The sequence below is a fragment of the Silurus meridionalis genome, chromosome 14 (genome assembly GCF_014805685.1).
Source record: "Silurus meridionalis isolate SWU-2019-XX chromosome 14, ASM1480568v1, whole genome shotgun sequence".
NCBI classification, from domain to species: domain Eukaryota; kingdom Metazoa; phylum Chordata; class Actinopteri; order Siluriformes; family Siluridae; genus Silurus; species Silurus meridionalis.
Genome location: NC_060897.1, coordinates 20751377 through 20766518, shown reverse-complemented (window position 1 = coordinate 20766518; position 15142 = coordinate 20751377). Strand labels below are relative to the sequence as shown.

The following is a 15142-nucleotide window of genomic DNA, read 5'->3' as shown; positions in this document are numbered from 1 at the left end:
CCCACAGCATCACAGATCCTCCACCATACTTCAAGGTGGGCATGAGGTGCTTTTCGGCATACTCATCTTTTGTTTTACGCCAGACCCACTTAGAGTGTTTGTTGCCAAAAAGCTCAATCTTAGTCTCATCTGACCAAAGCACACGATCCCAGTTGAAGTCCCAGTACCGCTTAGCAAACTCCAGACCTTTACGTTTGTGAGTGTTAGTGAGAAAAGGCTTTTTCCTTGCATGCCTTCCAGACAGCTTGTTGGCATGTAGAGAGCGTCTGATGGTTGTTTTGGAGACTCTGTGACCCCAAGATGCCACTCTTTGATGCAATTCTGTGACGGTGAGCTTGGGAAATTTTTTTACTTCTCTTACCATCCTCCTCAATGTGCGTTGTGGCAAGATAAACTTGGGACCTCTTCCAGCCTTGTTTGTCACTGTTCCAGTTGTTTTAAACTTCTTAATGATTCCTCTGACTGTAGATACCGGCAAGTTAAGGCGAGTGGCTATTTTCTTGTAGCCATTGCCTGACTTATGAAGGTCGACACACATCCGCCTTACTTGAATGGTGTGTTCTCTTGTCTTTGCCATGTTGACAAATGGGTAAGAGAATTAGGCCTCTGTGTCACGTCATATTTATACCCCAGGGAAACAGGAAATCATGAATTACTAATTAAAAGTCCCTAGATACCCTGACCAACCTTAGCAACTACAGAATAATATATATATATAAAAAAAAAAAAAAAAAATATTGATAATGTCACCAAATTAATAGATTAAAACTAAAGTAACGAGTCTGTTTTGAAAATGTAAGAAGTAGAAAGTTAACCAAAAATTAAATAGTGAAGTAAAGTACTGAAGTACAGTAATGAAAAATGTGTACTTTGTTGTTTCCCACCTCTGCTATTAACCTGATACAAATGCTCCAGAATGGAATTTTTAATTTTCTACATTATACTTTTGCTCCATGTGAAGATTTTATTGACAGCAAGAACATTTTAACATTGTTGTACCTCTAGAGCACAGATTGTACAAACTCACACATCTCAATCTGTTTCTCTCTGCTCATTTAGCTATGACTGCATCCAGCCCAATGACAAAAGAAAAACTCATGAAAATTTAATACTACTGCCACGTCTCCATCTTGGATCTTGGAAGAGAGAGAGGGTTCTTCCAAGTAAATGGTTCTACACAATGTTCAGTCATTATAATCACCCACTCATCTCTACACTGTGCATCCTGGGTATGTGGATTTAATACATCCATAGTGGTCATGGACACTCCCTATTCAAATGAAGTTGGGTATAAACAGCATGTTCTTGTCTCTTCTAGTTTCCAGTGAGCTCTGTGATAGATATCACTCCCATCCACTTTATATCTGGGTGAAGCACAACTCCGAGAAGGATGATTTTAGGATATTGGATTTTATTTGGACTCATTTCATGTAAGTTTCAGAATTTTTATGTGATGATTAATATTAAAATGAGCCATTCTGTCTTTATTAACATTATAATATAACATTATCTGGTTCTACTCTTCTCTTCTAGATTCTTATGGACAGTCCCTGACCTCCTCTGCTTCTGTGGTGAAGAGACCTGGAGAGTCAGTCACTCTGTCCTGTACTGTCTCTGGATTTTCAATGAGTTACTACATGCACTGGATCCGTCAGAAACCAGGACGAGGACTGGAGTGGATCGGATACATTGATGGTGGCACTGGCACTGTATTCTCTCAGTCTCTACAGGGCCAGTTCTCCATCACTAAAGACACCAATAAAAACATGTTGTATCTAGAAGTGAAGAGTCTGAAAGCTGAAGACACGGCTGTTTATTACTGTGCACGAGAATCACACTGATACAACAGACTGCAGAGCTGTACAAAAACTTACACAAACACGTGAGCTGTAAATATTCCCTCAGCAGGAAACTGAACCCCACAGACATTTATTATAAACAACGTCCATTCACAGTCAGCACAAATGATCTTTTCATTCCAAACACTAAAAACTACAAAACTAAATAAGAGTATGAAGTGTAAAGCCATTGCTAGTGAGTGTTTTGTGATCATTAGATAAATACAAGGACAGGAAGACTTGAGGTCAATCAACTCTAGGACAAAGATTCTAATGACTAGATGTGATTATCTGCTATATTGTTCATTCATATTTTTTTTTATCTTGTTTGTGATACAAGCAGCAGGACAACTACAGTACAATGTTTCATTTTCTGAATTTATAAATACTGTGTCTATTAAGAAGCACAGAGTTTTACCAGCGTTACCACTAAAAAGTCCTAGAATTAAAATCAACTCTAGGGGGCAGCAGCTTTCTTGTTTTTAAAATCATTCATGAAACTATGAACTCTATTAGTTGGACATATACAGAACACAATTATGTAATTATTAAACAATCAAAAATCTAACACTTTTTCTATGTACACAAAAGCGCTATTTATCTTAAATATTGTTCACAAATCTGTCTAAATCTGTTTTAGTGAGCCCTCTTCCTTTGCCGAGATAATCCATCCACCTCACAGGTGTGGTTTAGGCAATAAAATGCCACTCTAAAATGTGCAGTATGTCTTAGATCTTTGAGCTCATTTCATGTAAGTTTCAGAACTTTTATGTGATGATGGAGGAAGCTGATCTAAGGCACTTGGTGACAGCTGAGGGAACGCGCTTGAATACTACTGCCACGTCTCCATCTTGGATCTTGGAAGAGAGAGAGGGTTCTTCCAAGTAAATGGTTCTACACAATGCTCAGTCATTATAATCACCCACTCATCTCTACACTGTGCATCCTGGGTATGTGGATTAAATACATCCATAGTGTTCATGGACACTCCCTATTCAAATAGAGTCGGTATAAAGAGCATTTTCTTGTCTCTTCTAGTTTCCAGTGAGCTCTGTGATAGATATCACTCCCATCCACTTTAGATTTGGGTGAAGCACAACTCAGAGAAGGATGATTTTAGGATATTGGATTTTATTTGGACTCGTTTCATGTAAGTTTCAGAACTTTTATGTGATGATTAATATTAAAATGAGCCATTCTGTCTTTATTAACATTATAATATAACATTATCTGGTTCTACTCTTCTCTTCTAGATTCTTATGGACAGTCCCTGACCTCCTCTGCTTCTGTGGTGAAGAGACCTGGAGAGTCAGTCACTGTGTCCTGTACTGTCTCTGGATTCTCAATGAGCCACTGGATGAGTTGGATCCGTCAGAAACCAGGACAAGGACTGGAGTGGATCGGATACATTAACAGTGGCACTGGCACTGAATTCTCTCAGTCTCTACAGGGCCAGTTCTCCATCACTAAAGACACCAATAAAAACATGTTGTATCTGGAAGTGAAGAGTCTGAAAGCTGAAGACACGGCTGTTTATTACTGTGCAAGACACTCACACTGATACAACAGACTGCAGAGCTGTACAACAACTTACACAAACACGTCCTCATGAGCTGTAAATATTCCCTCAGCAGGAAACTGAACCCCACAGACATTTATTATAAACAACATCCATTCACCCTAAGCACTCAGAAATCATAAGATCATAAGAAATCAGAAAGATTCTGATGACTAGATGTGATTATCTGCTATATTGATCATTCATATTTTTTCGTCCTGTTTGTGATACAAGCAGCAGGACCACTACAGTTCGATGTTTCATTTTCTGAATGTATAATTACTGAGTCTGTTCAGAAGCACAGAGTCTTACCAGCGTTACCACTAAAAAAGTCTTAGAATTAAAATCAACTCTAGGGGGCAGCAGCTTGCTTGTTTTTAAAATCATTCATGAAACTATGAACTCTATTATTTGGACATATACAGAACACAATTATGTAATTATTAAACAATCAAAGATCTAACACTTTTTATATGTACACACAAAGCTTATTTCTCTCAAATATTGTTCACAAATCTGTCTAACTCTGTGTTTGTAAGCACTTCTCTTTTGCCGAGATAATCCATCCACCTTACAGGTGTGGTTTAGGCTGACCACAATAAAAGGCCACTCTAAAATGTGCAGAAAGTTTTAGATCTTTGAGCTCAGCTCATGAACAATAGGTGCAAAAACAAAAGCATTTATAACAGCCAATCAGCTGAACTGGTGAAAGTATAAATTGTGACATGGTTTTCATCCTTGGTTTAATAAAAATCAGCCTGTGGATGTTCATATTCTAGACCTGACTCTATTGGTTAAAAGAACGTCTATGCAAATCCATTTTGTTATTTGCCCTGCATAAAAAATCACCTTATTACTTAGCTTAAGTTCATTTTACCCAACTGAATTCCAGAGCTTCCAACCATACCAGAGATTGAGAGAAACCAGTAAGAGCTATAGAATGGCTTGGCTGAATGAGCACTGGCAATAATCGAGGAACATATGCAGAGTCTGTGAAAAACCAGTTTGTTTTAACAGAATATGTCTCAGCAAGCACACAGTATTCAGAGACCAAGAGTCTGAGGACTGAAGACACTGTGGTTTATTACTGCGCCCGAGAAGACACAGTGACTGGAACTGAGGAAGCAACTGTACAAAAACCACACACACATTTTTCACACAGCATTTTATTAAACAAGTCTTTACTGTTGTCATTCAAACACCAGACATGGGATGAATATATTTACCGTCTTACTGTAATAAACTGCTCATGTCTTTACAATTTTTCTAATACAAACTACAAACAAATGACTGTGTTTTATAGACTGATAAGGTGAAGTATTACTGCTGCATTTAGATTCTTTACAGATTACATGATACAAACAAAACAAATATACACAAAAGCCTGCAACTAAACTATAAGCAATACAGAATAATATCTAATGTGAAAGATCTGTTTCTGTTTTAAGGAAGTCATTCGTTTTGCTAATAAATTAAAACAATGTGTAATATTAAATGTGGGACATTTACACACACATCCACACCCTTCACCTCACAGTAATTCAACTTAATATTACAGTATATTACATAAATATTCACTCCACAATGAGGAAAAGCACAGACTTTGTCTTAGTGTTTTCATTGCATTCTGTCTACAAGTATGCAGTTGTACTGAAAGGTTTTGTTCTGTCAGTTGATTCCACTTTCACTCGTATAGAGACAGTCGTGGGCCACAGTGTTAATGAAGCACCTGAGCAGAAAACACTGTAATCTAACTATAATTCTGCATCACTAATATCACATTACCTACATTTGTCCTCCAATATACAATTGATTTGTTGATGTTTTACCAGAATATCAGAGTGTTTCTTATAGTCTGAACTCCTCTAGGGGTTGGACATGCAAATGAGGCTTTCCCTTTATATAAGCACAGAGTCCAGCTGGATTATTTCCACTTAGTTAAGACTTCAGGAAGAACCATGCAACCACACACCATTTGCTGTTTTCTTTTGACATTATTGACCATAACCCGTGAGTAACAGCTTCTTTGTGGAGAGTTTAACTCATATAAATTGTGTCATTATGTAAAAGTATGAAATGATGAAATGTATTTGACAGGTTGTGGATGTCAGACACTAACCGAGTCTGAGTCAGTGGTCATTAAACCTGGAGGATCTCATCAACTCACCTGTACCTACTCTGGGATTAGTGATGGCAGTGCAGACTTATCCTGGATTAGACAGGCTCAAGGAAAAGGTCTTGAGTGGATCTCATTTATTAATGCTCCGAGTGGTAGCAACAAATACTACTCTCAGTCTGTTCAGGGAAGATTCACCATCTCCAGAGACAACAGCAAGAAGCAGGTGTATCTACACATGAGCAGCCTGAAAACTGAAGACACAGCTGTGTACTACTGCGCTCGGGGACACACTGATAAAAACAGCTGCAGCGCCGTACAAAAACTTTACCTTCACTTACACTCACAGAGTTCAACAATCCCACAGAGATCCATACAGTGTGTATAAAATGACCACCTGTTGTTCCAAACTGATGTTTTATATTTCATTCAGATGCAAAGAAGCACAGTGACATAAGAATGTGCAACTGTACACAAACCTTTTAAAGATATGGAAGCATATGTATTTTTTATGATTTAGTCACTAAAGAAACAGCAACAGCCAGCAGAGAGCAAAAGCAGAACAAAGTGAGGGAATGTGGGAAAACTGTTACCCAGAATTCTCCAGGCTCATTCACCTGGATTGGCTACTGGCTTGGATACTTAAGAACTCTAATGAATACAGACCTTTATATCTTTATAGAGGGGTGACTGTAAGTCAGGAGTTTTCCTGAGGGTAGATAATATTCAAAAGTTGGAAAACTGAATAGAAAAAAAACAGAAAGAAGTGGAGAGAAGACTGGACAAGAAATGAAAAATAAACAAAACCAAAGATATGAGAGACATGCAGATATAAACCTTATAGCCAGGACTATAGCCAGAGCTGCTGGAATAGATAATTAATCAACACTTTTTGGCCAATCAGAAGTTTAATTGAAGGAAAGGAAACTAAGAACTAAGAAGCTACGAAACAGAGGACACAGAAACTGGACAAGAAATGAAAAATAAACAAAACCAAAGATATGAGAGACATGCAGATATAAACCTTATAGCCAGGACTATAGCCAGAGCTGCTGGAATAGATAATTAATCAACACTTTTTGGCCAATCAGAAGTTTAATTGAAGGAAAGGAAACTAAGAACTAAGAAGCTACGAAACAGAGGACACAGAAACTGGACAGGAGCAAATACTTATACACAATACTGAGTGACAAGAAAACAAATGTATAAATATTGTAGTTTGGTTTTTACTTTTAGGCCTTACAGTGTTTTGATTGTGAACTTGGTCTTCCTGTAGCTCCACCTGTGTCCCATCTCTCCCTAATGGTGTGTGGAGTGAAACCATGAACAGCCTGTGGATAAGAATTGAAAAGTTCTCATAATGTCATGGACACGACATACCATATTTAAATAGATTCAGGTCTATGAAGATTGTTCTTAGCAGTGATTATTTATTAACTCTGAGGAGCAGAAACTGCAGAAGGATGGTTTTAGGAAATTGTATCATTTTTATGTTATTTTCATGTAAGTTTCTGAGATCAAATGTTTATTGTGAAGAACTTTCAACCTTTTCTTGAATAAACAATTATTTCTTTAGTAATTTATATTATTTAATCTTTATCTGCCATGTTTAATGGACAGTCCCTGATTTATTTTGCTTCTGTGTTAAAGAGACCTGGAGAGTCAATCAATGTGTCCTGTACTGTCTCTGGATTCTCAATGAGTTACTGGATGCACTGAATCCATCAGAAACCAGGACAATCTTGATTCTCCTCAAGTTGAATCTCCTCCTCATGATTTAAATATAAATTAAATACATTCTCCTCCCATCATCAGCGCATAGGCAAATCCAAGCATCAGGGCTGTACCTCACTCTATTTATGTGTTGTTTAAACTCTGTTAAACTTTGGAGAACAGAGAAGACCCCAGTACAAACAAAACCCACCATGTTCTCTACATCTCTACTGCTCCTGCTGGCAGCTGCTTCCTGTGAGTGTTTTATCCAATTCATTCATCTACTACAAGAACAATAAATGTGCAGTGTATATTGGGTGAGATATCACCATGTGTTTTCCTCCACAGATGTGCATAGTGAGGAACTGACTCAGCCTGCTTCCATGACAGTCCAGCCAGGCCAGAGTCTCTCCATCAACTGCAAGGTTTCATATTCAGTTACAAGCTATGGCACAGCTTGGATCCGACAACCTGCAGGAAAAACTCTGGAATGGATTGGAATCATGGATTTAAATGGAGACACAGCTTACAGTGACAAACTGAAAAATAAGTTCAGCATCTCCAGAGACACGTCTACTAACACATTAACAATTCGAGGACAGAACCTGCAGACTGAAGACACAGCTGTGTATTACTGCGCTCGTGACCCACACAGTGAGACATTTTAACAACATCCCTGTACAAAACATCACCTTCACTTACACTCACAGAGTTCAACAAACCCACAGAGATCCATACAGTGTGTATAAAATGACCACCTGTTGTTCCAAACTGATGTTTTATATTTCATTCAGATGCAAAGAAGCACAGTGACATAAGAATGTGCAACTGTACACAAACCTTTTAAAGATATGGAAGCATATGTATTTTTATGATTTAGTCACTAAAGAAACAGCAACAGCCAGCAGAGAGCAAAAGCAGAAATACAAGATTTTATCAGTTTGCATTGTTTTTGTCATGTTCCCTCGTGAACAGTGGACGAAGGTCTGCGTGAACATTGCTCATCATGATTTAAAAGTATGTTTAGTTATTTCATTCTACACAAACATCTAGTCTATAAAATACAAGCACATACAGTTCCAGTCCTGCACAAGTACAAACTACCAACAAGTTCCTTCATTTAAATACAATAGTAATTCACCAGTGCAGGAGCATCATGGATATTTGACCATGATGAAATCCATATCTGATCGTGTGTCAAAACTCTTCAGTTTGGTTATTTTACTTTACAAAAAAATCTCGATCAAATTTGTAAACTACCTTAATTCAGAACAGCCAGCAGAGAGCAAAAGCAGAAATACAAGATTTTATCAGTTTGCATTGTTTTTGTCATGTTCCCTCGTGAACAGTGGACGAAGGTCTGCGTGAACATTGCTCATCATGATTTAAAAGTATGTTTAGTTATTTCATTCTACACAAACATCTAGTCTATAAAATACAAGCACATACAGTTCCAGTCCTGCACAAGTACAAACTACCAACAAGTTCCTTCATTTAAATACAATAGTAATTCACCAGTGCAGGAGCATCATGGATATTTGACCATGATGAAATCCATATCTGATCGTGTGTCAAAACTCTTCAGTTTGGTTATTTTACTTTACAAAAAAATCTCGATCAAATTTGTAAACTACCTTAATTCAGAACAGCCAGCAGAGAGCAAAAGCAGAAATACAAGATTTTATCAGTTTGCATTGTTTTTGTCATGTTCCTCGTGAACAGTGGACGAAGGTCTGCGTGAACATTGCTCCTCATGATTTAAATATAAATTAAATACATTCTCCTCCCATCATCAGCGCATAGGCAAATCCAAGCATCAGGGCTGTACCTCACTCTATTTATTCTGTCTTATTTATTTATTTATTTATTCATTTATTTATTTATTTATAAATTCAAGTCAACGAACCATTACTTAATTTTGTAAGAACTCCACGTTTGTTATAACAGTATCAACAGCTCATCCCTCACCAGCGTCTCTCCTTTTTCTCTCTCATGATGGTGCAGTTTGTTGTTACAATGAAACCAGAAAGACATCCATTCTGAAGACTGTAGACTCCTTTTATGAAGACTGAATAAACATCTCCTCATATAAACCTCACCATACCAACAATCGCACCCATTTTAATCTGTTTATGTGGAGAGCCATGCAGATATAAAGCTTTATAGCCACTGTTGGACCAATCAGAACTGAGAAAACAACAGCACTGTGGTTTACCAGACTATAATCATGAACTCATTCAGTGGGTCTGACTGCACAATCACAATCCAGCTGCAATTAAATGCAAAGCACAAGGTTTTATTTAGAAAGTTTCTTTATTTTGAAAGTTTCTATAAAATAAGGAGGAAAACCCGCTATGAAACCGAGGACACAGAAACTGGACAAGAAAAAATTATTATGCACGAAACTGAGTGACAAGAAAACAAATGCATAAATATTGTAGTTTGGTTTTTACTTTCAGGCTTCACAGAGTGTTGACCTTGTGTTGGAGTGAAACCATGAACAGCCTGTGGTTAAGAATTGAAAAGCTCTGAGTGTCATGGACACGACACACCATATTTAAATAGAGTCAGGTGTATAAAGAATGTTCATGGCTGTGATGATTATTCATTTACTCTGTGAGATCTACACTGTGGAGCAGAAACTGCAGAAGGATGGTTTTAGGAAATTTTATTGTTTTTATGTTATTTTCATGTAAGTTTCTGAGATCAAATGTTTATTGTGAAGAACTTTCAACATTTTCTCAAAGAAATAATAATTATTTTTAAGTATTTTATATAATTTTATCTTTATCTGCCATGTTCTTATGGACAGTCCCTAACTTCCTCTGCTTCTGTGGTAAAGAGATCTGGAGAGTCAATCAATGTGTCCTTTCTTGTCTCTGGATTCTCAATGAGCTACTGAATGCACTAAATCCATGAGAAACCAGGACAATCTTGATTCTCCTCAAGTTGAATCTCCTCCTCATGATTTAAATATGATTTAAATATTCTCCTCCCAACATCAGCACATAAGCAAATCCAAGTATCAGGGCTGGACATCACTCTATTTATTCTGTCTTATTTATTTATTTATTCATTCATTTATTTATTTATTTATTCATTTATTTATTTATTCATTTATTTATTTATAAATTCAAGTCAACGAACCATTACTTAATTTTGTAAGAACTCCACGTTTGTTATAACAGTATCAACAGCTCATCCCTCACCAGCGTCTCTCCTTTTTCTCTCTCATGATGGTGCAGTTTGTTGTTACAATGAAACCAGAAAGACATCCATTCTGAAGACTGTAGACTCCTTTTATGAAGACTGAATAAACATCTCCTCATATAAACCTCACCATACCAACAATCGCACCCATTTTAATCTGTTTATGTGGAGAGCCATGCAGATATAAAGCTTTATAGCCACTGTTGGACCAATCAGAACTGAGAAAACAACAGCACTGTGGTTTACCAGACTATAATCATGAACTCATTCAGTGGGTCTGACTGCACAATCACAATCCAGCTGCAATTAAATGCAAAGCACAAGGTTTTATTTAGAAAGTTTCTTTATTTTGAAAGTTTCTATAAAATAAGGAGGAAAACCCGCTATGAAACCGAGGACACAGAAACTGGACAAGAAAAAATTATTATGCACGAAACTGAGTGACAAGAAAACAAATGCATAAATATTGTAGTTTGGTTTTTACTTTCAGGCTTCACAGAGTGTTGACCTTGTGTTGGAGTGAAACCATGAACAGCCTGTGGTTAAGAATTGAAAAGCTCTGAGTGTCATGGACACGTCACACCATATTTAAATAGAGTCAGGTGTATAAAGAATGTTCATGGCTGTGATGATTATTCATTTACTCTGTGAGATCTACACTGTGGAGCAGAAACTGCAGAAGGATGGTTTTAGGAAATTGTATCATTTTTATGTTATTTTCATGTAAGTTTCTGAGATCAAATGTTTATTGTGAAGAACTTTCAACCTTTTCTTGAATAAACAATTATTTCTTTAGTAATTTATATTATTTAATCTTTATCTGCCATGTTTAATGGACAGTCCCTGATTTATTTTGCTTCTGTGTTAAAGAGACCTGGAGAGTCAATCAATGTGTCCTGTACTGTCTCTGGATTCTCAATGAGTTACTGGATGCACTGAATCCATCAGAAACCAGGACAATCTTGATTCTCCTCAAGTTGAATCTCCTCCTCATGATTTAAATATAAATTAAATACATTCTCCTCCCATCATCAGCGCATAGGCAAATCCAAGCATCAGGGCTGTACCTCACTCTATTTATGTGTTGTTTAAACTCTGTTAAACTTTGGAGAACACAGAAGACCCCAGTACAAACAAAACCCACCATGTTCTCTACATCTCTACTGCTCCTGCTGGCAGCTGCTTCCTGTGAGTGTTTTATCCAATTCATTCATTTACTACAAGAACAATAAATGTGCAGTGTATATTGGGTGAGATATCACCATGTGTTTTCCTCCACAGATGTGCATGGTGAGGAACTGACTCAGCCTGCTTCCATGACAGTCCAGCCAGGCCAGAGTCTCTCCATCAACTGCAAGGTTTCATATTCAGTTACAAGCTATGGCACAGCTTGGATCCGACAACCTGCAGGAAAAACTCTGGAATGGATTGGAATCATGGATTTAAATGGAGACACAGCTTACAGTGACAAACTGAAAAATAAGTTCAGCATCTCCAGAGACACGTCTACTAACACAATAACAATTCGAGGACAGAACATGCAGACTGAAGACACAGCTGTGTATTACTGCGCTCGTGACCCACACAGTGAGACATTTTAACAACATCCCTGTACAAAACATCAGTGGTGCAGATGATTCATTTCATTTAGATAACAGGTTTAGAAACAGAACATCTCATTGTAATGATGGATTTTTGAGCAGCACTGTTTTTTTTTTTTTTTTTTATATATATGTTTTTATCAAGTCTTTAATGAAGAATGGTCTGAACATGTGCAGAGGAGGGACATATTGTATTGAGTATATCGACAGGAGAATGCTGAGGATGGAGCCACCAGGAAGGAGGAAAAGAGGACGGCCAAAGAGGAGGAGGTTCATGGATGTGGTGAAGGAAGACATGTAGGTAGTTGGTTTGAAACAGGCAGATGTAGAGGACGGGGGGGAATGGAAACGGATGATCCACTGTGAAGACACCTAATGGGAGCAGCCAAAAGAAGAAAAAGAAGTCTTTAAAGAATAGCCAGTGGACAATAATACAACCATTTCTAGATATCTAAATAAAACCGTAAAATTTTATAATCTGTATCTGTGTAACCAATAAAGAAAGAAGTTTATTTCCTCTGAAAACACTGTTAGAACATTAGAATTGACTCTTAAAGTCACATTTCCACAGAGTACATGATTATTGAACACATTCACTACATACACCAAGAGTGGAAATGGAAATAAATAAGTGAATGAAGCTGTAACTCTGAATCTTCAGGATGGAGAGATTTAAAATTGGAACTCTGCCTCATCTCACCAGCCTTTCACTGCTCATTTTCCTTGAACAGCGCCCCCTGCTGTCTATTATTCCTTTTTTAATGTGGTTATAATCAATTTAGTGTGTTTTCTTATTCACCTGAAAAAAAAAAAGCTAAAGGTCCATAACCTCCCCATTCACACCTGTCTCAAGCTTCTGATTTGCTGAAACATAACATCAAACAGGAATGATGAAAAATTTAAAACATACATGTGAAATATAAAATGTCTGATTACTGCATATGTACAATGGCAGATTAGACATTAGAGAGATGGATTTGTCTAAATGAGAAAACATCCCCATCAAATGTCCCCTAAGATAAGGAGTGTCTTTATGCAAATGTCCTTCTCTGTTATATATTTAAGCAACACAGACCAAGAGCTTTTACTGATTCTGCTTCAACCCACACCATGATCTCTACATCCCTACTGCTGCTGCTGCTGGCAGCCGTACACTGTAAGTGTTTCTACATTTAACATAAAATACAGTTCATATTTTTTACAGCTTTTTGCTTTTATAACATGAAAATAACTTTTCTTTAACAGGTGGTCACTGTGTTGAGCTGATCCAGACCAGATCCACAGTATTAACCCCTGGTCAGTCACTGACTCTGACCTGTAAAGTGTCTGGATATTCAGTAACAATTACCTACTGTACAGCCTGGATACGACAACCTGCAGGAAAATCTCTGGAGTGGATCGGAGAGATTTGTTATAATGGTAACACTTACTACAGTGAGAAACTGAAAAGTAGGTTTCAGGTTACCAGAGACACGTCCAGCAACACAGTAACATTAACAGGACAGAACATGCAGACTGAAGACACAGCTGTGTATTACTGCGCTCGTGAACCACACAGTGATACACATCAACAACATCCCTGTACAAAAACACCTCATACAGTGTACATTATACCAGAATATCCAATGTCTCCTGTGCAGGAGACTTACACAAGCACGTCCTCATGATCTATAAATATTCCCTCAGCAGAAAACTGAACACATTTATTGTCAACAACATCCATCACACTCAGCACTCAGAAATGAACTCTTCATTCCAAACACTTCAAACTCCTCAAACTAGATGAAGTATTTAAATGTGATGTAAAAGTTGCAGCATTAAATCATGAATCTCGGATTGTGAGTCATTTGGAAGTAAAAGGATAAAAGTGTTTCAATACTACTACAACTCCTTTCACTACTACAACTCCTTTCACTACTACAAACGGCTGGAATTAAAATCACCTGTAGGGGGCAGAAAATCACTGTTTTCTAAACAGCAGTTATGAAACTATGAATTATCAATGACCTCCACAGGTATTGTTAGCCAACAGGGTACCGGTGGAAATTAGGATACTGTTGGCCAAAGAGGGGAAGGAGAGGAGGAAGACATCTACAGAGACAGCTAGGAAAGGAGAAGTGTAGTAAAGAGGAGGTTAGTGTTGGTACTTTAAATGTTGGTACTATGACTGGTAAAGGGAGAGAGGTAGCTGATATGATGGAGAGGAGAAAGGTAGACATGTTGTGTGTTCAGGAGACAAAGTGGAAAGGGAATGAGGCCGGGAAAATTGAAGGTGTTTAAACTGTTCAATCATGGTGTGGATGGAAAGAGAAATGGTGTAGGGGTGATCCTGGAGGAAGAGTAGAGTAAGAGTGTAGTGGAGGTGAAGAGAGTTTCCGATAGAACATTTAATTATTTTTTATATTGTTCTAGATGTTTATTATAGATAACATTCCTCTTGTTTCACATGTGTGTAAAACAGAGGTATTAGAGAAATAAAACACCTTCACCTCGCTCCTGTTGGATTTCTCTGAGACACGTTTGTCTTGTTCAGTGATTATCAGTGATCAGAAAGTTACAGTGATACACAGTGCATGACATCTAATGAGTAAAGAGCAGTTATGGACTTGACAGCATGAAACACAGCTGGAGTCTTACAGTAAGCTTTTTCTTTTCATGGCTACTCCTTTTTACATCTCTAGTGGGCGTGTCATGCAAACCAAATCCTGCCTTTAAGCCATTTATGCTGCTACATTCAGCTCAACATCACAACAGCAGTTTGTGTTCATGTTCAGCAACAGGGATTGTTTTCATTCTTTGAGATGGGACCAGGAAGAGTTTTGAGTTACTTCACTTTAGCAATGTTCATTCAATGTTGGTATTATTGATTATTTCATATAGAGAAACATTTTTATGATTTTTTAAATACTTTTTCTCAGACTTTATTTTGTGTATTGTTGTATTTCAGATTGCTGCAGTCAGACACTGATTGAGTCTGATTCAGTGATCATCAAACCTGATCAGTCTCATAAACTGACCTGCACAGCTTCTGGATTTAATTTTGGTGGCTCTTGGATGGCTTGGACCAGACAGGCACCTGGAAAAGGGCTGGAATTTGTTGCAACTA

The 15142-nt window shown here is 37.5% G+C and overlaps 1 protein-coding gene and 2 gene segments (V, D, J or C); 2 read left to right on the top strand and 1 right to left on the bottom strand.

The window, feature by feature from the left end:
* The window catches only part of ighd (immunoglobulin heavy constant delta), a 111774-nt gene that overhangs the window by 80883 nt on the left and 15749 nt on the right, over positions 1-15142 (bottom strand).
* LOC124396499 lies at positions 2931-3495 on the top strand. The segment is given in 2 exon segments: positions 2931-2988; positions 3092-3495. Coding segments are annotated over 2 exon segments (348 nt in total).
* On the top strand, positions 11508-12036 carry LOC124396452. The segment is given in 2 exon segments: positions 11508-11623; positions 11717-12036. Coding segments are annotated over 2 exon segments (429 nt in total).